Source organism: Platalea leucorodia (assembly GCF_965183815.1).
Source record: "Platalea leucorodia genome assembly, chromosome: 28".
Classification (NCBI taxonomy): domain Eukaryota; kingdom Metazoa; phylum Chordata; class Aves; order Pelecaniformes; family Threskiornithidae; genus Platalea; species Platalea leucorodia.
In genome coordinates, this window is record NC_138850.1 from 794,619 (window position 1) to 813,370 (window position 18,752).

Below are 18,752 nucleotides of genomic sequence, written 5' to 3' on the forward strand. Positions count from 1 at the left end.
AGGGATTGCGCGACTTCAGCCAGCCGCTTGTAGAAAACTTGATCTGTTTCCTCATCCTGGTTGGGTGGTCTGTAACAGACTGCCACCAGGAGATCTGCCGTGTCAGCCTTCCCCCGATCTTTACCCATAAGCACTCGACCTTACCATTACCGTCGCTGAGCTCTAGACAGCCAAAACACTCTCTGACGTACAAGGCCACCCCACCACCTCTCCTTCCTCGCCTGTCCCTTCTGAAGAGCTCGTAGCCGTCCATTGCAGCGCTCCAGTTGTGCGAGTCATCCCACCACGTTTCCGTGGTGGCGACCACGTCGTCGTTTTCCTGCCGCGCAACGGCTTCCAGCTCCTCCTGCTTATTGCCCGTGCTGCGTGCATCGGTGTAAATGCACTTCAGTTGGGCCGTAGACCTCTTCTCCAACCCAGGCGTGCCACCGCTAGGCTCGTCCCTAGCAAGCCTGGTTTTATCCCCTTCCCGCTTTGCATCGAGTTTCAAGCTCTCTCAGCGAGGCCTGCTAGCTCCTGAGCCAGAATCCTTTCCCCGCTTTGCGACAGGTGAACCCCATCTGTCTCCTGGTGCCATGTAAACTGCCCCGGGACTGAAAATCCCCCAATTCCACCGCTGGCACCAGCCTCTGAGCCACGCGTTGATGAGCTGGGTCTTCCTGTTCCTCTCCGTGTGCCTCCTGGCTACTGACGGGATGGAGGAAAACGCTGCCTGTGCTCCTGACCCTTCAAGTGATCGCCCCAGTTCTCTAAAGTCCCTTTCGGTCGTCGTCATGCCTCTATCAGCGACCTCATCGCTGCCAACTGAAAACCAAGAGCGGATAATCATCGGGCGCGTTCACCAGCCTAGGGAGCCTCCTGGTAACGTCTCTCCTCCTTGCCCCAGGCAGGCAGCAGGCTTCCCTACGGGATGGGTCCGGTCGGCATATCGGGCCCTCGGTTCCCCTCCGAAGGGAGTCGCCTGTTGAAGGGAATGAGACACGGACTCCGCCTGTGAGTTCAGGCGAAGACAAGCGAAGACCCTTTATTTTTACAGTCTGTCCCTTTTATAACATGATCTGGTGTTCACGAGCAAGCAAAACCCATTTCGTTGGCTGCTGTCTTGCGTCTGCGCGTCTCTTCAGCGTTACTTACTGGTTCTTCAAGCTGGTGCCCGCGAATTCCTCTTTCAGGGATGTCTCCAATCTCATCCTTATTTTTCCGCCTCTAAGTTTCACACCCTTGTTTGTAACAAGCCTCAAGGCCACAGCTGCATCTCGTGAAAGTAAAACACAATCTCATTTATTCCTACAAATCCCCCTTTTTGTTTTTCTATCACAAAAGCTTGTTTAATCACATTCTATAGCATTTTCTATACCCAAGACACTAGACAAGAAACTATCGTTATTATAGTGCAAAATATTAGTAACAAGAAAAAACCTATCTTGATTAGAGACATTACCCACCCGCCAATTCCCCAACTTGTTAGTAAGTGATTCAGCCAATCAAATCCATCACTGACTTGTAATTTGCTAACTTCAAATCTTTGATTGCTTTACGGATTAATTTGGAGTTATCTGATAAGTCATTCCCCATCAGTCTTCTCGGAGTTCAGTGTCTTCTGCTGCTCGTTCTTGTTATCCGATGCAAGAGCCGGTCTTAGGCACCTTGCAGGTACCCGCTTAGGTCCTACAGCTGTTGAGACACAAGCACACCCTCTGCCCCAAGTTAGTAGCCGATCTGGCCCTTCCCAACACCCAGTATTTAAATTTTTCATCATTACCATCGCCTTCTCCTGAGATATATGTGCCATTCCCGACTCCATAGCTTTAAAATGTTTGACTATGGGTGTGACATCTTCATGGTGAAAAGGCAGCGATAAACGGTTTAGTACATATATAGCTTTTCCTAATCTGTTTCAGGGAGTATCGGTATCAGGAGCGGCAGAGAAAGGCGGTACGAGTGCCAACGCAGCAGGGGCCGGGGGCGGGGGGGCGGGGAAGTGGAGGGGTACTGACTGCAGAGATCGAAAGGTTTAGCAGAGGTGTTGAAGCCATAGGAGCAGGTGAAGGAGAAAACGGCACGGAGGGTAGCGGCGGCGCGGGGGGGGTGGTCTATTATCTTGTACCCGCACCGGAAACGCGAACCCCGCGGTTTCTCCATCTTTCAGCGCTTCCCTACGGAGCCGCTCCCACCGATCCCGGGGGTCGAAGGCTCGCTCAGGCTGTGCTACAGCCTGCGGCGCGGGCGGCTGCATCGGACACGGGGGACAGGACGGAGTGGGTTTCATTGGAATGGAACTTGGGGGAGGCGGTCTGAGGCCTGCTCCCTTGGTTGTTTCACCCAAGTTCTCATTCTTTTCATTTTCCCCCGAGTCTATAAGAGCTTCCTTGTCTTGGGGCTTGCTTTCACTCCGTTCCTCATTCCTTATCTGCGCCGCTTGAGCGACTGCGTTTTGTACCTTTTTTTTTTTCTTGTTTTTTCTTTTTTTTTTTTTTATCCAGCTTGCCACGAGCGCAAGGTCTCAGTCACTAATCGCCAAGTGGTCATGACTTCGGTGGCGGTGGTGTCCCCTCTGGACGCCGCCGCCCAAATCGTCTGCCCTCCTGTTCCCAAGTTTTCACATCAAATACTGCAGAGACTGTAGAGGGAGCCCCTTGCGTTTGTACAAACTGCAGTAATAATTGTATTTTATATGCGTCATACTTCACTCCTCGTTTCGCTAATAGCTGCATTAAAAGTTTAACTATAGCTGCTTCTTCAGCTGATCTGTTGGCTCCCATGATTACTGCCCAGCTGTTTCTTAAGGTGATGTCCCGGGATTAAAGCCGCGGTCCTGCCGTCAGCTTGAGTCGTTCAGCTGGGGTTCCCTCCGGACGCTGCTTGCAGCGCTGCCTCCTCCGGATCACGTCGGGGTCACCATCTGAAGGGAACGAGACACGGACTCCGCATATGAGTTCAGGCGAAGACCCTTTATTTTTACAGTCTATCCCTTTTATAATATGATCTGGTGTTCACGAGCAAGCAAAACCCATTTCATTGGCTGCTGTCTTGCGCCCGCGCGTCTCTTCAGCGTTACTTACTGGTTCTTCAAGCTGGTGCCCGCGAATTCCTCTTTCAGGGATGTCTCCAATCTCATCCTTATTTTTCCGCCTCTAAGTTTCACACCCTTGTTTGTAACAAGCCTCAAGGGCACAGCTGCATCTCGTCGAAGTGAAACACAATCTCATTTATTCCTACAGCCTGTGACAATTACCCTTCTTTTTTTTCTTACCAGTGGCCGTTGGAATGCGTGGGGCTGAGTGGTTCCCCCCACTCAACCCCGTGGATGGATCCCTGTCGGCATCTTCATCCTCCTGGCCCTCAGGGTCCAGAGCCTCACGCACCAGAGCCTCACAGACCAGGAGTTTGATGGAGCAGGAGCAGGGACGGGGACACCGGGAGCAGGGACGGGGACACCGCAGGATGCGGTTTGCCCTCTCGGCTGCGGAAACGCTGCTGCCTGCTGTTGATGCTGCTGCCGACCAGCACCCCCGTAAACTCAAGCATTTGGTGATCCCTGTGGCCAAGACAGCCACCGACCGCCACGTCTGCCACGAGTCCTGCTCCGTTCCCAAAGAACAAGTCTCGGGGGGCGTCTCTCTTAGGTGGGTCACCGAGTGCTGGGGACGCGAAGTCCTCTTCCCGGAGCTTCAGGAATTCCCCAGAGCTGCTCGTCGCAGCAGTGTGGCATTCCCAGGTGGCGTCTGGGAGGTTGAAGTCTCCCGTAAGGACAAGGGCGACGGATGCAGAGATTGCTCCTGATTGCCTAGGGGATAACTCACGGGTGGACACGCGCTGCGCCTTCTGCTTTGCCTGGGATGTGTCTGGCAGGGGGCCAGCAGCAGGAGGGCCAGCAGGAGCAGGAGCGTCCGGCCGCAGGGAGAGCAGGAGTGGGACGTGCAGCAGCAGGGACGCCGGGAAGGAGGAGCAGCAGGAGCAGGGTGGCCGGTAGGAGGGAGAGCGGTGGGAGGGATGGCAGGAACGAGGGACAGTGGTGGAGCAGGGGGTTCGGGGGGTGCGTGGGGACGTGGGGGGGTCCCGGGGGGTGCGGGGTGGCGGGGGGCCCCGGGGGAGCCCTGTCCTGGCCCCGCCCCCCCCGCTGCCTCCGCTGCTTTCACTTTCGCTTCTGCCAACCTGCGGAGCCGGGATCTGCCCGGCGCCTGGTGTCGTCAGACGCTGCTCGGGCTGCCATTGGCGATCGGGCGGTGTTGGGGCCAATGGCGGGGAGGGGCGGGGCCTGAGGCGGGGTTTGGGGCTCTGGGGCTTTGGGCTGTGCGGAGCAGCGCGATGGGCCCGGGGCGGGCGCTGGGCCTGGGGCTGCTGCTGGGGGCCGTCGTCGGGGCGGCGGCGGCAGTGAACGGTGAGGGTGGGCGGGGACCTGGGAGCCCCCCCGGGCACCGGGACCCCCCTGCACCCCCTTTCCCGGGACACCGGGACCCCCCTGGCCTCCCCTTCCCTGGGCACAGGGAGCCCCCCCGGGCACCCGGACCCCCCTGCACCCCTTTTCCCGGGACACCGGAGACCCTCCTCCTTCCCCCCCCTCCTTCCCTGCGCACCGGGACCCCCCTGGACTCCCCTTCCCCGGCCGCAGGGACCCCCCCAGTCCCCCTCCCCGGCCACCGGGTACCCCCTCGGAACCCCCCCTCCCCACCCCCGCCCCCCCCCCCTGCATCCCCCATTCCTGGGCACCCCGACCCCCACCCAGCCTCGCTCTCCATCCCTGCCCCCGGGCACCCTCACCCCTGTCCCCCCCCCCCCCCAAACCCTGCTGCCCCCCACCTCTGACCGCCCCCCGTGTCCCCGCAGTGCTCCACTCCCTGCGCTACTTCTATGTTGCGGTGTCGGAGCCCAGCCCGGGGCTTCCCCAGTACGTGTCCGTGGGGTACGTGGATGGGAGCCCCATTGCGCGCTACGACAGTGAGACGGGGAAGATGGAGCCCCGGGCGGCCTGGATGGTGGCCAACGAGGACCCCCAGTACTGGGACACCGAGACCAAGATCGCACAGAGCAATCACCAAGTTGCTCTTGTGGACCTGGACACATTGCGGGCCCGCTACAACCAGAGCAGGGGTGAGTGGGGGCTGGGCTGGGGCTCCATGGGGCTGGGGCAGGGCTGTGTGGGCCAGGGGAGTTCGCACCCCCAAGACCCTGCCCTGCCCCACGCTGCTGCCCCGGCTTGTGCCGGCCCTTCCCTTCCTGGGGTCATTGTCAGGGGGCTCCCAGCCCCCCTGTCCCCCAGGGCCAGGGGCTCCCGGCTGCCCTGTGCCAGCCCCACAGCGCTTGGGATCCCCTGTCCCAGAGGCGGGGGGGAGCTTCTGGCCACCCCAGCCCAGCGCATCCCCACCCCCGCAGTGCCCAGGACCCCATCCCAGGACCGGGAGGCTCCTGGCCGCCCCCTCCCAGCCCCTCAGCCCCATCTCCCCGGTCACATTCCAGGGGCTCACACGAGGCAGCACATGTACGGCTGTGACCTGCTGGAGGACGGTAGCACCAGGGGGATTTATCAGAACGCCTACGACGGGAGGGACTTCATCGCCTTCGACATGGACACGATGACGTTCATCGCAGCCGACGCGGGGGCACAAATCACCAAGCGCAAGTGGGAGGAGGACGGGACTGTCGCTGAGCACTGGAAGCATTACCTGCAGAACACCTGCATCGAGTGGCTGAGGAAATACGTGAGCTACGGGCGGGCCGTGCTGGAGAGGAAAGGTGAGGGCGAGGCGGGGACCCCGGGGGCCGGCTGCTGTGGGTGCGTGTGCCGGCCCTCACCGCCTGCCCCTCCCCAGAGCCCCCCACGGTGCGAGTGTCGGGGAAGGAGGCCGACGGGATCCTGACCTTGTACTGCCGCGCTTACGGCTTCTACCCGCGGCCCATCACCGTCAGCTGGCTGAAGGCGGGGGAGGTCAGGGACCAGGAGACGGAGTGGGGCAGCATCGCGCCCAACAGCGACGGCACCTACTACACCTGGGCCTCCATCGAGGCGCGCCCGGAGGAGAAGGACAAGTACCGGTGCCGCGTGGAGCACGCCAGCCTGGCCGAGCCCGGTGTCTTTGCGTGGGGTGAGCCCGGTGGGCTTGGGCCCGTGGAGCGGTGGGCTGGGGTGGTTGCCCTTCCCCTCCTCACGGCCCTGCTCTCCCCCAGAGCCGGAGTCCAACCTGCTCACCGTCGTGGTGGCGGTGGCTGTTGCCATCCTGGCTGTCACCGCTGTCATGGCCGCGTTCGCCTTCTGGAAGTACAAATCGGGGAAATGGAAGAAGGGCTACGGCGTGGCATCAAGTGAGTACTGGGAGCAGGCCCGGCTCCATCCGCTGCCCAGTGCCGGGGCGGTCTCGTGGCTCTGATTTTTGGTATGGAAGAGGTTGTGTGTCCCCTCCGGTGCCTGCGGCACCATCCTCCCCTCCCAGTGGCTGCAGCGCGGCCGTGGCTCCCAGGCCGGCTCCTGGCCCGTGCACTGTGCCCGTAGGGAGCGCGGGGCTGGCAGCTCACGGCTGTTTCTCTCTCGCAGGCACGGACAGGGGGCCTGGTGGCTCAGCCGCAGGTACGGCCTGGGACCGGGGGGATGGACGGGGCGGCCCCAGCTCTCCGTGCTCCCCGGTGGGACCCACAGCCGTAGCCACATCAGGCTGTGGGAGGGGGGTCACCGAGCCCTCCAGAGCAGAGAGTTGGGGACAGGGAGGTGGCCCTGGGTGACACCGTCTCTTCCTCCCGTCCCTGCAGGGGTCACCGCCGAACCGCTTGTAGAGAACTGCTAGTGCAAAGCAAGGACAAGTCTCCAACAGCCTTGGTGCTCAATGGTTGCTGAAACCAGGACGCAGAGCGACGCAGGACAGGACAGTAGCTGGAGCGAGGGGGAGGGAGGGAGTCCCGCGAAGGCAGGAAGGCCTTGCCTCGGCCCATCCCCCACGGTCTATGAAGTGTCTTCTTCCCCCCCACGCATACGGCCTGGGGGAGGGACCTGCTGCCACTTCTCTTGGTTGGACTGGTCGCCCCTCTGGAGTCGACTGGTATCTCTGCCACTGCTGGCACGGGGACGAGAGAGGTTCCAGAGGTCCAGAGCCTGAAATCTCTAAAGAGGGACTCTTGCTTGCTGGGGAGGTCACTTTTTAGCTCAGCTAAGAATCCCAAGACCTGCTGAAGCCTTAGACCGCAAGCTGTGAACTTTCACCTAGACACGCTGACCGTACGTGGCACTCTTCCTTAGCTACGTGAAGGAAGGCCCTGGAACGGGTGCAAACCGGGAAGAAACGGGAGCCGAAAGCATCGGCAGAAGCTGCAGCTGATGAAGATGAGAAAAGGAACGTCCTGCCTGGAGATGGGGACAGGATGCAATGAGGAAGAAGAAGAGCCCAGACCCAAATATTGGTGTTGGGCCGAAGCGTCGCATGAGAGGAGGGGAACTTGACTGGAAGGGTACAATTGCCCAGGGCTTGCTTTGTTCGGGGTCCCTCCCTGGAGGCACCCTGCTCAAGCTGCGCTTCACCGCTGTACCACTCAATAAATTCCCCTGGCGTACGTCGTGTCGGAGACTGTGCTTCGGGGAGACCTGGGGTCGAGCCTGCGGGGAGAGAAGGCGCCCGAGGGTGAGTGTGTGTGTGCGCGTGTCGGGGTGTGTGTGTTGGTGTGAGCGAGGAGTGAAACAGTGGAGCTGCGCGCTGCGAAGGGACTCCGGTGCGAGCAGTTAAAGTCTCGGGTGGTGCGCGTGCGACTCCCTGCATGGTGTGTGAATGCTCGGGCAGCTGCTGCTCCTTGAAGCCGGTGCATCAGGCAGGTGAGGAGATTGGGTTGCTCCCGTGCTGGGAGAGCGGGGCTTAAGAGGCTGGAACTAGAAGGTAGGGAAGGGCAGGAGCTGGGATCCATTGCTAGGGACTGTGGCATTGATGGATGGGAAGAGGGGCAGCCACCCGCCGCCTCTGGAGGTGGCTCTTGCTGGGCGGGAAGGCAAAGCCTCCTCTCCTTACAGGAAGATCCTGTAACCCGGCGAGGTAAGTGGGCTGCCAGAGAGGAAGGTGTCTGGTACGTGAGGGCGTTCGTGGTGCTCTACAGTGACCCGGACAAGAATCGGCCCCCCAAGGATCGGGATGGCATCCGGTGCATGCGGTCTGTATGGCGGATGTTTGTACGGAGCACACGGACGTGCGCCAGCGACTCGGTTTTGGGCTTGGGCAGACATGGAGGTGCCAACGGTCCACGGCCTGGTCTGCCAGCTCCAGCGATTGGAGGAGAAGCTCTGTTCCCCCTTCCCACCGCGGGTCTTTGTCTCAGCTGCAGACCGACTGTTCCCCAAGGTCTGGCCGCTGGAAGAGAAGATGGAGAATCTCCCTCCTTGCGCCTACAGGCCAGCATCTCGGCTACCAGGAGCCTGCTCAAGCCGACGGGGACCCTGGGCACACCCCGCGTGCCACCTGGTGGGGTTCTCTCTGCGTGACCATGGGGAGGACGCGAGGAAGTGGGACGGTGCGCCTGCCTCGGTCCTGGAAGCCCCCATACAAAAATGTGGGGAAGTAGAGTGGCTAAAAAGGGCCCATCCAGGAAGATTTCTGCTGCGGTTGCCATCGAGCAATTCCCCCAGCGCAGTAGATGGGCTGAGGATCCGTCTCCTCCTACCGGTCCCGGTCCAGTGGACGTATGTCCTCGTGGGGTCGAACCTCGCAGCCACAGCAGTGTGCCAAGGAGGCCAAGAGCATCCTGGCTTGTATCAGGAATAGCGTGGCCAGCAGGACTAGGAACGTGATGGTCCCACGCACTTCCCATGGCAGCAGTGACAACCGGAGGGCGAGCGCTCAAGACCCTGCAGCCGGGCCGGGCGGCTCCCCAGGCCCCCGGGACCCAGCTGGATCCCCTGCGAAGGAATTGTGCTTGATTTTGATAGAATCCTGGAATGGTTGGGGTTGGAAGGGACCTTGACGATCGCCTGGTTCCAACCCCCTGCCATGGGCAGAGACACCTTCCACTCAACCAGGTTGCTCAAAGCCCCATCCAGCCTGGCCTTGGACACTCCCAGGGGTGGGGCACCCACAGCTTCTCTGGGCAACCTGTGCCAGCGCCTCACCACCCTCACACTGACGGATTTCTTCCTTGTACCTCATCTAAATCCACCCTCTTTCAGTTTAAAGCCATTACCCCTTGTCCTATTGCCCTGCTCCCTTGGGAAAAGTCCCTCTCCCGCTTTCTCCTTGGCCCCCTTCAGGGACTGGAAGGCTGCTCTAAGGTCTCCCTGGAGCCTTCTCTTCTCCAGGCTGAACAACCCCAGCTCTCTCAGCCTCTCCTCATAGCAGAGGTGCTCCAGCCCCTGGTCATCTTCGTGGCCCTCCTTTGGACTCGCTCCAGCAGGTCCACGTCCTTCTTGTGTTGGGGGCCCCCGAGCTGGACGCAGGGCTCCAGGTGGGGTCTGAGGAGAGCGGAGCAGAGGGGGAGAATCCCCTCCCTCGCCCTGCTGGCCACGCTGCTTTGGATGCAGCCCAGGATTCGGTTGGCTTTCTGGGCTGCGAGCGCACGTGGCCGGGTCATGTTGAGCTTCTCACCACCCAACACCCCCAAGCCCTTCTCCTCAGGGCTGCTCTCAATCCATTCCCCGCCCAGCCTGTATTTGTGCTTGGGATTGCCCCGACCCATGTGCAGGACCTTGCCCTTGGCCTGGTTGACCTTCATGAGGTTCATATAGGCCCACCTCTCCAGCCTGTCAAGGTCCCTCTGGATGGCAGCCCTTCCCTCCAGCGTGTCGACCGCATCACACAGCTTGGTGTCAAACTTGCTGCGGGTGCGCTCAATCCCGCTGCCCAATGTCGCCAACAGATGTTAAATAGTGCTGGTCCCAATAGCGACCCCTGAGGAACGCCACTCGCCACTGGGCTCCACTTGGACATCGAGGCGTTGACCACAACTCTTTGAGTGCGACCAGCCGGCCAATTCCTTATCCACCGAGGGGTCCATCCGTCGAATCCCCGTCTCTCCAATTTAGAGACACGGATGTCGTGCGGGACAGCGTCAAATGCTTTGCACGGGTCCAGGTAGATGACATCTCTTGCTCTTCCCTCATCCACCAACGCTGTAACCCCGTCGTAGAAGGCCACCAAATTTGCCAGGCACGACTTGCCCTTAGTGAAGCCCCACTGGCTGTCACCAATCACCTCCTTATTTTCCATGTGCCTTAGCATAGTTTCCAGGAGAATCTGCTCCATGATCTCGCTGGGCACAGAGGTGAGGCTGACTGGCCTGCAGTTCCCGCGTCTTCCTTTTTTCCCTTTTTAAAAATGGGGGTTATGTTTCCCCTTTTCCAGTCAGTGGCAGCTTCACTGGACTGCCACGACTTCTCAGATATGATGGAGAGTGGCTTAGCAACTTCATCCGCCAGTTCCCTTAGGACCCGTGGATGCATCTCACAGGGTCCCGTGCACTTGTGCACCTTCAGGTTCCTTAGATGGTCTCGAACCCGATCTTCTCCTGCAGTGGGCGGTTCTTCATTCTCCCAGTCCCTGCCTTTGCCTTCTGCGACTTGGTGGTGTGGCTCGAGCACTTGCCGGTGAAGACTGAGGCAAAAGAGTCACTGAGTACCTCAGCCTTCTCCACATCCCGGGTGACCAGGTCTCCCGGTTCCTTCCGGAGAGGGCCCACATTCTCCCTAGTCTGCCTTTTATCACCAGGGAGTGGGCGCCATGGCTCGGGCAATGCCCAGCCTTCGGGAACGTCTCCCGCCAGAGCTGCCGGCTCCTGGTGGGTCTCTCTGCTCTCCTGGTGTTTCCCTGCCTCGGGAAAACTCCCTGTGCCCCGAGATCCGCTGCTCCGCTGCGGATCGGACTGGCTCCGGAGCAGCTCCCCTCGGCAACTGGGGATTTTGTACAAATTTCTGTCCCACCGGGGGCAGAGGAGCCCCCCTGGCCACCCCATTGCTGCCCCCACCCCTGCACCCCCCAATCCCTGCAACCCCCTCCCCCCCCCAGCTCCGCAGCCCCCCAACACATCCTGGGGCCAAACAGAAGGATTTATTTCCAGCTCTGTGTCCCGTGGCCAGCCCTGCCGGTTACCAGCCCGGCTGGCACCCGCTGGCCCCCATGGTCACCATCACGCAGCAGGGACATGGCAGCGTGCCTGGCCTGGCCCCCGCGCTCCCCCGTCACAGCACTCACGGTCCCTTGTCACAGCTTTCGGTGTCCCCGTCCCTGCTCCTGGTGTCCCCATCCTGGTCTGTGGTGCCCCCATCCCTTGGTGTCCCCTTCCTGGCATGTGGTGTCCCCATCCCCAGCTCCTGCTCTCCCTCACCCTCCTCCCCCATGTCCCCGTCCCCCGCTGTCCCCCCCCGTCCCCTGCCCTGCAGCAGGTGCCAGTAGTGGCCGCCGGGCCACAGGAGCTCCCCGGGGGACCCCAGCTCACGCAGTCGTCCCCCCTCCAGCACGGCCACCCGCTGCGCCCGCATGGCCAGGGCCACCTGCCCCGTCACCAGCAGCACCGCGCGCCCGGCCCCGCTGGCTCCGAAGATCTCCTGCTCCACCTGCGGCGGGTGGCATCGTCAGTGGGGACCCCCCGGGTCTGGGGACCCAGGGGACGTGGGGCCCAGGGACCAAGGGGACGTGGGGAGCTGAGACTAAGGGGAGCAGAGATCCAGGGGATGGGGGGACCAGGGACCCCCAGGACACCAGGATTTGGAACCAAGGGGACCCAAGGGTTGCTGGGATGGGGACCAAGAGAACACGGGGACCAGGGACCCAGGGAAGGGGACGCTGGAAGAGGGGATCCAGGGGGACTCCCAGGGACTGGGGGGCTGCTGGGAGAGGGACCCAGGGGACCCAGGCGTCAGGGGAGAGTGGGATTGGGGACCACGGCAACACAGGGACCAGTGGCTGGAAGAGGGGACCAAGGGGGACCCCCCTGGGACCACGGGTCTGCTGGGAGAGGGACCCAGGGGCCAGCAGGACGGGGGATGAAGGGGACCCAGGGGCCAGGACCCCAGGAAATGCTGAGCTGGGGACCCAGGGGACACCCAGGGACGAGGGTGCTGCTGGACAGGGAGACCGAGGGGACACGGGTGTCGCCTCTCACCTGCAGCTGGCTCTCGGTGTCCAGGGCACTGGTGGGCTCATCGAGGACGAGGACCCGGGGGTCCCTCACGAGGGCACGAGCAATGGCCACCCCCTGCCGCTGTCCGCCGGAGAGCTGCCCCCCCAGCTCGCCCACCTCTGCGCAAGACGGGGGTCAGGGTGGGGACATGGGGACACGGGGAGGGGGGGGACGGGACGGGACACCTCCTACCTGTGTCATAGCCCCGGGACAGGCGGGTGATGAAGGCGTGGGCACCAGCCCGGCGGGCTGCCACCGTCACCTGCGCCCGGCTCCAGCTCCCCGGCCCGTAGGCGATGTTGGCGTGGAGCGAGCGGGAGAAGAGCACCGGCTCCTGGGGGACGGCGGCCACCTGTGGCAGAGAGGACGGCTGGGGACGTGGCGGGAATGGCGCAGGGGCCATGGCGTGGGCGTGGCAGGGGCCGCAGTGGGGACATGGCGGAGATGTGGCAGGGCACGCAGCAGGGACGCGGCGGGGAGGTGGTGGGGACGTGGTGGGGATGTGGCGGGGACGTGGCGGCGATGGCTGGGTACTCAGTGGGGACGTGGCAGAGACACGGCAGGGACGTGGCAGGGTTGGGTGGGGACGTGGCAGGGACATGGAGGGGACAGCTGAGGATGCGGCAAGGATGCAGCGCTGACGTGGCAGGGACAGGGTGAGGATGGCTGGGGACACTGCTGGGGCCGTGGCAGGGATGCAGGGGGGACACAGCAGGGAGGGCTGGGGACGCAGCAGGGACGCTGGGGACACGGTGGGGACACTGCTGGGGACATGGCGGGGCTGCGGCAGGGACATGGCGGGGCACACGGCAGGGATGGCTGGGGATACTGCCAGGGATGCGTCAGGACACGTCGGGGACAGCTGGGGATGTGTTGGGGACACGGTGGGGATGGTTGGGGACGTGGTGGGGGTACCGTGGGGACATGGCAGGGACATCTGGGGATGCAGCGGGGACGTCTGGTCACACCGGGTGGTGGTGGTGGGGCCATGGCAGGGGTTGCTGGTGACACGGGGCTGGCAGCAGGGACCCACTGGGGACAACTGGTGACATGGGGAGTGGTGGTGGGGACCTGTTTGGGACAGCTGGTGACACAGGGGGGGCAGTGGGGACCCATTGGGGACAGCTGGTGAGAGGGAGGTGGCAGTGGGGACTCATTGGGTATGGCCGGTGACACAGGGGTGGCGGTGGGGACCCACTGGGGACATCGTGTGACAGAGGCGGTGGTGGCACCTGGCAGCGCAGGTAGGGGTGCTGGTAGGCAGGGAGGGGGTGACCATCCAGCAGCACCCGCCCGGCCTCCGGCGGGCGCAGACACAGGACCAGGGACACCAGGGTGCTCTTCCCCGCCCCCGGGGGGGCCAGCACCGCCAGCACCTCCCCGGGGCGCAGCTCCAGGGACACGCCCTGGGGGGACAGACGTGACACCCTGTGCCCCCGACCCCAGTGTCCCTGGCCCTCCCCGTGCCCTCCCCACCGTGTCTCCATGGTCCCATGCCCTCCCCACCACGTCCCCATGGCCCCCAGCACCATGTCCCTACCACATCCCTGTCCCCATGACCTCCCCACCATGTCCCCACGTCCCCCCACCAGTGTCTCCACACTCTCCCCACCCCCTCCATGTCCCCATGCCCTTCCCACCGTGTCCCCATGGCCCCAACACCATGTCCCCACCACCTCCATGTCCCCATGCCCTTCCCACCGTGTCCCCATGGCCCCAACACCATGTCCCCACCACCTCCATGTCCCCATGCCCTTCCCACCATGTCCCCATGTCCACCTGCCATGTCCCTACCATGTCCCACACCCTCCCCACCAAGTCCGTGCCCCCACGCCCTCCCCAGCACCTCTATATCCCCACGCCGTGTCCCCATGCCCTCCCCACCGTGTCCCCCCATCATGTCCCCACGTCCCCTGCCCTGTCCCCATGCCCACCTTGAGGACGGGCTCTTGCTGCTCAGGGTAGGAGAACCAGACGTCCTCAAGCTGGAGGTGGCCCCGCAGGACATCGGGCGCCAGCTTCCCCGTGGGTGCCACCTGCTCCTCCTGGTCCAGGAACTCAAAGATCTTCTCTGAGGAGCCCACGGCCTTGGTCATGTTGGGGTAGTAGCGGAGCAGGACCTGGGGACACAGTGGGGACGTGACAGGGAGGGTGTGGGGACTTGGGGAACGAGTATGGGGACATGGGGACACCGAGGACAGGGATGCCTCCAGGAGGACATGGGGACTTGGGGAATGGGCATGGGGACATGGGGACACAGGGGACTGTGTCCAGGAGGACATGGGGACATGACCGGGAGGGTGTGGGGACTGGGGAATGAGTATGGGGACATGAGGACACAGGGACACAGGGGACTGGGACATGGGGAATGGGCCTGGGGACAGGACCAGGAGTGTGTGGGGACACAGGGGACACGGGGACATGGTGGGGGGGACATCAGAGTGCACAGGGGTGCAGTAGGACCAGCGTGGGGATGTGGCAGGGAGGATACGGGGACACAGCAGGGGACACAGGGACATGGCAGGGAGGCCATGGGGAGATGGCAGGGCATGAGGACATGGAGGGGAGGACTTGGGGACACAGAGGACAGGGACAGGGGTCTGTCCAGGAGGACATGGGGACATGGGAAACGGGCACGCGGACATGGCCAGGAGGGTGTGGGGACACGGAGGACAGAGGGACGTGGTGGGGAGGGCATGGGGACATGGCAGGGGGACACAGGGACACGGAGAGATGGGCACGGGGACATAGGGCCATGGCAGGGAGGGCACGGGACATGGGTGGCAATGGGGAAACACTGGGACTGGCACGGGGACACAGCAGGGAGGGTGTGGGGACACAGGGAATGGCCTTGGGGACACGGCAGGGAGGACTCTGGGGACACGGTGTCCCCTTGGGCTCACCTCTACGGCCTCAGTGAACTGCATCTGGTAGATGAGGAAGGTGACGAGGTCCCCGGTGGTGATGGTCCCCGCGGCCACCAGCTGTCCCCCATAGCAGAGGAGCCCCAACTTCAGGGCCAGCGCTGAGAACTGGGGACGCAGCAGGGAGGTCACCGCGGGGGGACGCCGCTGGGGAGGGTCCCCGCCTCCCTCCTTGCCGCAGCCACCTCTCCCCAGGGACACTGAGGTCCCAGCCCTGGGATATGTCCCCGTGTCCCCTAATCCCTGCGTCATCACGGCCCCTGGCCACGTGCCACCTCGCCCCTGCGTCCCCCAGACCCGTGCCATCACGTCCCTGTGTCCTCCAGCCCCCCACGCCATCACGTCCCTTAGCCACGTACCACTGCATCCGTGTCCCCCAGCCTTGTGCCACCCCATCCCCATGTCCCCTGTCCCCGTGCCACCATGTCCCCATGTGCCCCACTCCTGTGCCACCCCATCCCCATGTCCCCTAGCCCCATGTCCCCATGTCCCCCACCCCTGTGCCACCCCATCCCCATGTCCCTTAGCCCCATGCCACCATGTCCCCCACTCCTGTGCCACCCCATCCCCATGTCCCCTAGCCCCATGTCCCCATGTCCCCCACCCCTGTGCCACCCCATCTCCATGTCCCTTAGCCCCATGCCACCATGTCCTCATGTCCCCCACCCCTGTGCCACCCCATCCCCATGTCCCCTAGCCCCATGTCCCCATGTCCCCCACTCCTGTGCCACCCCATCCCCATGTCCTCCAGCCCCATGTCCTCATGTCCCCCACCCCTGTGCCACCCCATCCCCATGTCCCCTAGCCCCATGTCCCCATGTCCCCCACCCCTGTGCCACCCCATCCCCATGTCCCCTAGCCCCATGTCCCCATGTCCCCCACTCCTGTGCCACCCCATCCCCATGTCCCCTAGCCCCATGTCCCCATGTCCCCCACCCCTGTGCCACCCCATCCCCATGTCCCCTAGCCCCATGTCCCCACGTCCCCCACCCCTGTGCCACCCCATCCCCATGTCCCCATGCCACTGCTCCCCATATCCCCCATCGCTGTGCCATCACGTCCCCCAGCCCTGCGCCACCATCTTCCCACGTCCCCCAGCCCCTGTGCCACCCCATCCCTGTGTCCCCTGTCCCTGTGCCACCATGTCCCCATACCCCGCTGGCCCAGAGGGTGGCGGCGTAGGTGGCCGCCTCCTTCCCCTCCAGCCCGTAGACGTGGCTCAGGCGCTGGTGGTACCGCTCGGCCGCCCCGGCCTCGTGGGCGAAGCTGCGGATGGTGGCCATGGCCTGGAAGGTCTCCACTGCCACCTCGGTGGCACCCGCCAGTGCCTCCTGCACCCGCCGCGACAGCCCCTGGGGACAGCGGTGTCACCTCAGGGGGGCCGGGGGAGCAGGGAGGGGATGGCGGATGCAGGGAGGGGATGGACAGTGGGCAGATGGAGGGGATGGTGGGCATGGGGAGGGGACAAGGGGTGCCAGGAGGGGACAGGGGGGCACAGGGAGGGGACAAGGGGCGCAGGGAGGGGACGGTGGGCATGGGGAGGGGACAGCGGGGATGTGGAGGGGACAGCGGGCACGTGGCAGGGATGGAAGGGGACAAGGGGCGGAGGGAAGGGACAGCAGTCATGGGGAAGGGATAGTGGCACTTGGAGGGGACGGTGGGCACGGAGAGGGGACAGCAGGCACAGGGAGGTGACAAGGGACCCGTGTGCCCCGTCCCACTCCCCTCAGTACCTGCTGGATCCTGCCGACGCCCCGGGGCAGCAGCAGGAGGACGGGCAGTGACAGGAGGGTGACAAAGGCCAGGAAGGGTGACAACCACGCCATGGCGACCAGGAGGCAAACGCCCCGCGCCAGGTACCACAGCAAGAGGCTGAGCGCCTCGGCCACCGCCGCGTGGGTGGCCTCCACGTCCCCTGTCACCCGCGCCGTCACTGCCCCGGACCCCGTCGCCCGCAGGGAGGTGACATCCCGTCGCAGGACGGCGGCGAAGACGCGACGTTGGAGACTTCCCAGCGCCCGGCTCAGGGTCCCCGCGTAGGTGACGTCGCAGGTGAATTCAGTGACGGCGCTGCGGTGGCGGCACCGGGGTGGCTTGGCGTGGGGACGCGCGTGTCACCCCCCGCCGTGTGACATCCCCGGTGTCACCGTCCGACATCCCCGGTGTCACCGTCCTACCTGCCAAGCCCCAGCACTGCCATGGGCCAGGCGGCCGCCACCTCGTCCTCGCTGGCCACCCAGTCGGTGACGCGCCCCGTGAAGTAAGGGACAGCCACCTCCCCTGCCGGGGTGGGGGGGACACGGCGTCAGGGTGACGGGGGCCCCCCAGGGTCGGTGTCACCCCCCCCCAGGGTGGGGGGGACCCCAGGGTGTGACCTCAAGGGGTTGGTGCTGCCCCCCCAAAGCTCAGCGCATCCCCCCAACTGGGTGCTGCTCCCCCCTAATTGGGTGCTGACCCCCCCAAAGCTCAGTCCATTCCCCCCACTGGGTGCTGCCCCCCCAAAACTGGGTGCTGCCCCCCCCCCCAAAGCTCAGAGCATCCCCCCACTGGGTGCTGCCCCCCCCAATTGGGTGCTGACCCCCTAAAGCTGGGTGCTGCCCCCCCCCAAACTGGGTGCTGACCCCCCAAAGCTCAGCCCATCCCCCCCCGGGTGCTGCCCCCCCCAATTGCGTGCTGACCCCCCAAAGCTCAGCCCATCCCCCCACGGGGTGCTGCCCCCCCCACCCTGCGATGCCCCCCCCGGTACCGAGGACCGAGGCCGCCATCAGCCCCGCCACCACCGCGCAGCGCCCGCGCTCAGGGCTCAGCAGGGCCAGGAGGCGGCGGGCGGGGGCCCCCCCCATCGTCCCCTCCGGTGTGACCGGGCCGGGCCCGGGGTGCTCCGGTTTGGGCCCGGGGTGCTCCGGTTCCGCTCCGCTTCGGGCCTGGGGTGTCCGGTCCGGGCCTGGGGTGCTCCGCTTTGGTTCTGGTGTGCTCTGGTTTGGTCCCGGTGTGCTCCGGTTCCACTCCGCTTCGGTCCCAGTGTGCTCCGGTTCTGCTCTGGTTCGGTCCTGGTGAGCCCGGTCCAGTCCCACTGGGCTCCGGTTCCGCTCCGGTTCGGGCCCGGTGAGCCCCAGTCCGGTCACGGGGTGCTCCGGTTCTGCTCCGGTTCCGTCCCGGGGTGCTCCGGTTCTGCTCTGGTCCGGTCCCGGTGAGCCCCGGTCCGGGCCCGGTGAGCCCTGCTGTGCCCGGGTCCTGCTCCCGGTTCTGCTCCGGTTCTGCTCCGGTTCTGCTCCGGTTCTGCTCCCGGTGCGCTCAGGTCCCACTCCTGCTCCCGCTCCCGGTATCCTCGCTCCCGGGACCCTCCTCCTCCTCCTCCTCCTCCCCGATCCCGATCCCAGTCCCGGTCCCGATCCCGATCCCGACGCTTCCCGGCAGCCGCCACCGGTTCTCGGAAAACGAAACCCGGTTCGGGGGCGGGACCGGCGGCGGCCGCGCGTGGCCCAGCCCCGGGCACCGGGCACCGGGCACCGGGCACCGGGCAGGGCCGGGGCGGCACCGGGCACCGTCGGGGGGGTCCCGGGGGTCCCCGGGGGTCCCCACCCCCCGTCCCTGCCCGGGGGGGGGCGCTGGGGACGGGGGAGGCAGGGAAGGGCAAGAGCCGAACGGGCGGCGCTGATTGGCCGAGGCGGTGGCGTCATCAGTTGCCGGGCAGATGGAGCTGGAACAGTTTGGCAGGGCCGGAGCTGCGCGGGGGGGGTGGGGCGGGGCAGA

The 18,752-nt window shown here is 64.4% G+C and overlaps 3 protein-coding genes across 4 annotated transcripts in view; 2 read left to right on the plus strand and 1 right to left on the minus strand.

Moving 5' to 3' along the window:
- The window catches only part of LOC309601097 (uncharacterized protein), a gene marked incomplete at its 5' end in the record, with an annotated part of 30,894 nt that extends 27,059 nt beyond the window's left edge, over positions 1-3,835 (plus strand). The window contains 2 exons of one of the 2 annotated variants that reach the window (XM_082333964.1): positions 3,257-3,626; positions 3,719-3,835. In XM_082333964.1, coding sequence (XP_082190090.1) covers positions 3,257-3,626; positions 3,719-3,737 — 389 coding nt within the window. In that variant the 3' untranslated portion in view covers positions 3,738-3,835. Of the gene's footprint in view, positions 1-3,256 lie in introns of both variants that reach the window. The other variant, XM_082333963.1, reaches the window with a different exon arrangement.
- A 440-nt stretch (positions 3,836-4,275) lies between these two features.
- LOC309601104 (class I histocompatibility antigen, F10 alpha chain-like) lies at positions 4,276-9,029 on the plus strand. The gene is given in 9 exon segments (XM_082333980.1): positions 4,276-4,381; positions 4,828-5,091; positions 5,458-5,733; positions 5,811-6,083; positions 6,166-6,197; positions 6,199-6,300; positions 6,530-6,562; positions 6,742-7,604; positions 7,985-9,029. Coding segments are annotated over 8 exon segments (1,077 nt in total). The 5' UTR covers positions 4,276-4,308; the 3' UTR covers positions 6,766-7,604; positions 7,985-9,029.
- Positions 9,030-11,007: 1,978 nt separating this feature from the next.
- Positions 11,008-18,679, minus strand: LOC309601071 (antigen peptide transporter 1-like; the record flags this gene model as incomplete). Its single annotated transcript, XM_082333902.1, has 10 exons — positions 11,008-11,509; positions 12,058-12,194; positions 12,268-12,427; positions 13,308-13,481; positions 14,010-14,195; positions 14,979-15,107; positions 16,154-16,351; positions 16,733-17,069; positions 17,177-17,279; positions 17,746-18,679. 10 exons carry the CDS (start codon positions 18,677-18,679, stop codon positions 11,144-11,146), a joined length of 2,724 nt encoding a protein of 907 aa, XP_082190028.1. The 3' UTR covers positions 11,008-11,143.
- Positions 18,680-18,752: the final 73 nt, after the last annotated feature.